Source organism: Cynocephalus volans, chromosome 17 (assembly GCF_027409185.1).
Source record: "Cynocephalus volans isolate mCynVol1 chromosome 17, mCynVol1.pri, whole genome shotgun sequence".
NCBI lineage: Eukaryota > Metazoa > Chordata > Mammalia > Dermoptera > Cynocephalidae > Cynocephalus > Cynocephalus volans.
In genome coordinates, this window is record NC_084476.1 from 5,949,043 (window position 1) to 5,955,545 (window position 6,503).

General features: G+C 37.3%; 1 protein-coding gene across 5 annotated transcripts in view; it reads left to right on the forward strand.

Annotated features, from left to right (window-relative positions):
- Positions 1-5,963, forward strand: part of SETX (senataxin) — a 69,885-nt gene extending 63,922 nt beyond the window's left edge. For all 5 annotated transcript variants that reach the window (XM_063081570.1, XM_063081571.1, XM_063081572.1 and 2 more), the window contains 3 exons: positions 1,458-1,556; positions 2,693-2,780; positions 4,889-5,963. In XM_063081570.1, the coding sequence (XP_062937640.1) occupies positions 1,458-1,556; positions 2,693-2,780; positions 4,889-5,614 (913 nt within the window). In that variant the 3' untranslated portion in view covers positions 5,615-5,963. The remainder of the gene's footprint in view (positions 1-1,457; positions 1,557-2,692; positions 2,781-4,888) is intronic.
- The last annotated feature ends 540 nt before the right edge of the window (positions 5,964-6,503 follow it).

Here is a 6,503-nt window from a genome sequence, read left to right on the forward strand (position 1 = left end):
TCAAGAAAGTTGCAGGATACAAGGTCAATATACATAAATCTGTTGTATTTCTATACACTAGCAACAGTCAGTCTGAAAAGGAAATTAAAACAATTCCATTTACAAGAGCATCAAAAAGAATAAAATACTTAGGAATACGTATAACCAAAGATTATACACTAGATTGTAACCAAAAGATTGTACACTAGAACTACAAAACATTGTGGAAAGAAATAAAACATGCCTAAATAAGTGGAAAGACATCTTGTGTACATGGATTAGAAGACGTAATATTGTTAAGATGTCAGTACTTACCAAACGGATACACAGATTCAATGAAATCTCTATCAAAATTCCAATTGCCATTTTTTACAGGGATGGTCAAGCTGATAAAACTGTGGAATTTATAAGGGAACATAGGTGTAAATCTGCGTGGTCTCAAATTAGGCAACAGTTTCTTCACTGTAACACCAAAGTGCAAGTAACCTAAGAAAAAATAGGTTACATTGAAGTCCATTTACATTGGACTTCATAAAAATTAGAAATGTTTGTATCAAAGAACACTATCAAAAGAATGAAAAGACAACCCATAGAATGGGCGAAAATACTTACAGACCACATATCTGATGACAGTATCGTATTCAGAATATGTAAAGAACTGTTACAACTCAGTGATAAAAAGATAACTCAATTTTTAAAAGGGGTAAAGAATTTGAATAAACTTCTCAAAAGAAGATATACAAATGGTCAGTAAGTACATGAAAAATATTCAAGATCATTTGTCATTATGGAAATGCAAATCAAAACCATGACGTACCACTTTACACCACCAAGGTGGCTGTACTTTAAAAAAAAAAAACAGGCAGTAACAGGTGTTGGGGAGGGGGTAGAGAAATTGGAATTCATATGTTGCTTGTGAGAATGTAAAATGGTGAATCACTGTAGAAAACAGTTTGATGATTCCTCAAAATGTTAAATATAGAATTTCTATAGATGACCCAGCAATTCCATTCCTAGGTATCTACCCAAATGAATTGAAAAAATGTTGACACAAAAACTTACGTACAAATGTTCATGGCAACATTGGTCATAATAGCCATAAAGTGGAACAACCCAAGTATCCGTCAGTTGTGAATGGATAAATAAGTTTGGTATGTCTGTACAATGAAATATCAGAAAAGAATGAAATTGTTACATGCTAGAACATGGATAAACCTTGGAAATGTTATGCTAAGGGAAAGAAGCCAGTTACACAAGATCATATATTTTGTGATTCCATTTATATGAGGTTTCCATATAGGAAAATCTGTGGAGATAGAAAGTACATTAGTGGTTGCCAGAGCATGAGGAAGAGGGGGAAATTGAGACTAACTGCTAAGATACTGTGAAAATTTTTCTTAGAAATACTACTGTATGAATATGTGTATTTAATAATTATCTACTTTTTCCAGTAAATGTGTTTCTAATTTTGTGAGTAGGCCAGCAGAAGTAGATACGGTGGATGGATTCCAGGGTCGTCAAAAGGATTGTGTTATTGTTACATGCGTCAGAGCAAATGCCATGCAAGGCTCAATTGGGTGAGCAACTGTCATTATTGCTTTTTTACTTGTTTACAATCCAGGATTACGTTCATTATCAGTCATTGTTAGAGAACACCATCATTTGTTTTATTAATCTCTTTTATAAAAATGTATCTAATACTATAAAGATTTCTTTTTTTTAAGTTGTGAAATAGACCCACTGTTAGGTCTGCTTTTCTTGGTGTCTTGTATAGTAACCCATTTCATAGTGTGAATCTGTTCTTTTATTTAATGAGTGAAATAACTGGATTAAGTGTACTTTGCAGGGGCATGTTACTTTCACATGGTGTGTGTCATCAAGTGGTTTTCCTCATCTCTGTTTCCTGCTTTGGCTAAATTTGTTAACCTTGACTACTGTCAGTTGACTTACTGTTATGAGTGACAGAAACTCCCCTGAGTCTGCAGGCCAGAGAGTCTTTATGTGGTTATTTGTTCCTTCTCATGAGAAGCAGATGGAATTTATAGGTTGTAAATTTGTTTAATTGTTTTTCAAAAAAAAAAAAAAATAGTAATTCAAGTGATCTCTCTGCCACTCCCTAGGATGGGCTGCATATACAAATAGAGGCCACTGTCTCAGGACCATTTTGTAAATAGTCCATTCTTTCCCAAATAATTTGAAATTTTATCTTTATCGTATACCAGTTTTATTTCTAACATCTGTTCTGATCTATTGATATGTTTTTCTGATGTTTGCATATTTCTGCACTAGTTCTACAGTATTTTAACAATCTAAATGTATTTAAATTTAAGAATAAGGGCTGGTTGGTCAGCTCAGTTGGTGTTATAACACTAAGAGGTTGGTATTACAACACTAAGGTCAAGGGTTTGAATCTCCATACCTACCAGGTGCCAAAAAGAAAAGAAAAATAAATAAATAAATAAATTTATTTATTTATTTTATAAATAAGAATAAATAATCGAGCTAGTATCATATTTTTAGTATTTTTAATGATTAAAGATCATACTATTAAAGTGTCCAATATCTCATCCAAATCAAAATAAGAAATTGATAGGCAGATGCATCACTTTGAAGGGGTGGGAGGAGCACTAGAAAAGCTGTCTAAAATACTGCCTGTGTCTCACTTGTGTTAAGTCATCCTATAGAAAGAAGTAACTCTTTTTTTATTGCTTAGATTCCTGGCAAGTTTGCAGAGATTGAATGTCGCCATTACACGAGCCAAGTACAGCCTCTTCATCCTCGGACACTTGAGGACACTGATGGTAGGTACATTCTTGGGGACCAGAGAGAACTCATAAGTTTGCTCATTATTACTATTATTGAGTGGAGTTTTTGGGGTTTTTTGCCATCAAAATGGAAATGGTCTCTGGACTGTGTTCTCTAGTAACTTCTTCCTGGGAGCTTTTGTGTGCACATAAACCACCCATGCTTGCTTAGCCCAACACCCAAGTATCTACACTAGGCTCTCAAGGTGACCTTTTTAAAAAAAATTATCTGCATCATAGAAGAAGGTATATTAAACCCAGGCATATGAAGTGCTAGAACAGTGCTTGACACTAAGAAAACATTCAATAAATGTGCCTAGTATTTAATTCATATGACTTTCTTTAACCCTTACAAAACCCTGTGAAATCATCATTATTATCATAGTTTATCAAATCCAAGAAGCTGTTAATTATAATATGCATCACTGTTTTATGTACTACTAAACTATGACACAGAGCTTTATTTTCACTTAGAATTTTTATTCTGTACTTACTTTGCAGGGACTATTTTAGGACTTTAGACAGATTTTTATCATATCACTCTTGTGCATACACAGAAAATACAAATAAAATGAATAGATTATGATATTCCTAAAAGTATTTCACTTTCAGAATCGAGTGCTAATTAATCATTTCCCAGTCAGTAGTCATCAGTGCCCTTGTTAATCCACAGTGCAATCAAAAAGTTGGCAATTCAGTGTTTCCTAGGAGGGCTCCACACTGTCTCCAACATTTTCTTAGAACGCCTGATCTCTGTTCTCCAGGTTTTAATGCTGGCACTTTCTTGTCATATCAGAAGTTGTCTGTGGAAGGTTTTCAGGCAAGATCTTTAAATGGTTTATCGACTAAAAATCAAGGGGTTGTAGTTACCTAGTCATGAATTCTCCCAGGATAGGTACTTGGAAACTACTCCCTTGCAAAGAGTTACCCCAAAGTCAGAAATGGTATAATGTGAAAGCTTTTAGAATCAGTTAAATAAAGTATTATTCCTATTTTACAGATGAGGGAAACAGGCTCACAGAGCTCAAGTGACTTAACCAAGGTCAGGCAGCAAGCAAATACTATGTAGCCTCACTGGTCCCCTAACCCATCTTTATGAGTAGTACAGGAGCCCACATGAGGGTAGCTATCCTTTATCTTCTTTTTCCTTCAGTCTTTGTCCTTTTTTAAATGTTTTTCTGCTCACTCTTTTTTTGAAGAGATGCAAGTTCTAGTGGTTGTGAAGCAGCAGTTTTTTTCTGAGGAAACTGAAGGGAAGAGAGGAGATATGCAAGTAGTTGGGGTTTCCCCCCTTGCTTTTCTTATCTTAAGCTTTTCTACAAAAGACTCAGAAAGTGGGACAATATCTTTGGAATAATATCTCAGTGGATTAAGATGTTTTAGCCCTTTGGGGTTTGAAAGTCCTTTGGAAATCCAGTGGAAGCTAGGGGCCTCTTTCTAGAACAATCACGTGCACTTAAACTTTGTTTTTCAAACCAAGTCTTCCTGTTTCAGAATGTTAACCCTGCCAAGAGGCAGGCAATACTCTAGATCATCAGTGTTCAAAGGAGCCTTCTGTGATGATGGAGATGTTCTGTATTGGCACTGTCAAATATGGAAACCCATAGTTATCTGTGTCCATCATACACTTGAAATGCAGCAACTGAGAGACTGAATTTTAAAATTTTAATTAATTGAAATTTCTTTTTCTTTTTTCCTTCTTTAAACGGCTGGCTGGTACGTTGATGTTATTAGCACCATAGTCTCCCAAGTGAGCTAACCAACCAGTCCCCAATTAATTGAAATTTATATAGTTAACATGAAGCTTCTGGCAGCTGGTGCAGATCTGCATGATATCTTATTACCATGAGGTATGAGTAACAATGACAAAAATGGTCAAAGTTCTTTCTTACAGGTTGTGACTGCTGCTCTTTTTAAGTGCCTGTATTCTGTATTCGAACCTATTTTTTCCTTTCAACCTTGTCTGACTAGTAATGGATTCTTGAGAATCTTCATAAAAGATATACATAGTATTTGTTCAGAAATGAAAGCTTCAACTCCAAGCTTCCCAAGCATGTAAGTGTTTCTTTGGTATGTAATTGTTTCTCCCTCCTGTTTGTTTTAAGGAAAATCAGCATTGGAATCAGCTGATTCAGGATGCTCAGAAACGTGGTGCCATTATTAAGACCTGTGACAAAAACTACAGACATGATGCAATGAAGATTCTGAAACTCAAGCCTGTGCTACAGAGAAGTCTGACTCATCCCTCTGCCGTAGCCCCTGAGGTGTCCAGACCCCAGGGTGGTTTGCCCAGCAACAAGCTGGAAAGTGGATTTGCCAAGACATCTTCTGTTTCTTCTCCGTACCACACACCCTCTGATTTCAAGGAAGATACTGTTACTTCGAAGGACCCTGAAAGGTCACCTGTTCAGGACCAACTTCGGGACCCACGACTGCTTAGGAGGATGGGCACTGAAGCTAAAGGAAAATTCCTAAGGGATCTACAACCCTTGAGCCCCCAGCATCCTGGTGCAACATCTCCCTTAGGAGAGCCAGGCTTTCCTGTAACTTACCAGGATCTGGGTAGTGTTGTGCAGCAGTCCACTGCTACAATAGCCACTCTGAGCAACCACACACCTCATGTGCAGTCTGAACCTCCAACTGCTGGTGCTGATACTTCCATGAGTGAGAGGAAGTGTGATGACCCGGAAGTGGGGCTCAGTCACAGAAGAGAGACCAGGGCTTTCAGTGAAGGGGAGCAGGAGAAGTGTGGCTCTGTGAGGAACTCTAGCTGGGACAAGAGGAGATGGGAAGAGGAGAACAGCAGTTCCAAGAAAAGAAAGCTTTTATAATACAGCCGGATGGTGTGGACTGTCAGCCACAAGCGTTATTGTAAAGTTAAGATGACCCGCCAACAGAACCATCCAGATAGTATTACTCTTTCCTTAAAGGAGTTTGTGTGCTGTTGGAAAACATGGAAAACGCATCCTGACACTTAGCCTCTTGGTCATCTCAGTCCTTTTTGGTCAGTTGTACAAGCTCTCAGCAGGCATTTATGTATCGGTAGTAATGTCTTTGAAGCTGGAGACTCCAAATGTGTTCATCTCTCATTCTACAGAAAAGGAGTCAGACCGGAGCGAATGTTGTAAAAGTTGAAATGTACATTTGTATAGCAAATAACAAAATCCTTTTAAAATTTAATCTCCTAGAATGCTTTTCTTTCTCCTGCTTAAAATGTTAATCATTTTTCAACAGAACAAACTTTATATTTAAAAAAAAAAAGAGGAGGGCAGGTCCTTTCAGCAATTGTTGGGGTAAGACAGGTCTCTTTACAGCCTGGGCAACTAGGGGTAGCTGGGTTAGTGCCACTGGATCACACGTCTTTAGTTCTATCTTAAACAGCTGGAGTCTCCCAGGACAGACTTGGGGAAGTTCTGCTGATGTGTGGCTTTTGACGAGGCGCCTTGGCACAGGGTAATTGAGTCTCTGTGATGAGTTAATTTACCTATTTTAGTATGCATATAGTTCTCTAGCTAAAGTTCTTTTTCTTCTTGAAATAGAAGAATATGAAATGAAAGAATAATTCTGGAACTGTCATTCACATGTCCCCATTATATTGTGAGCTTCTTATAAGTGATGAGTTACAGACATGTGGTTGCCAAATGCTAGATTAGTTCTGGGTTGGATATGGAAGAATTGCCTTGGGTTGCTTTTTAAGGCTTGCTGATTGCCGGGAAAATC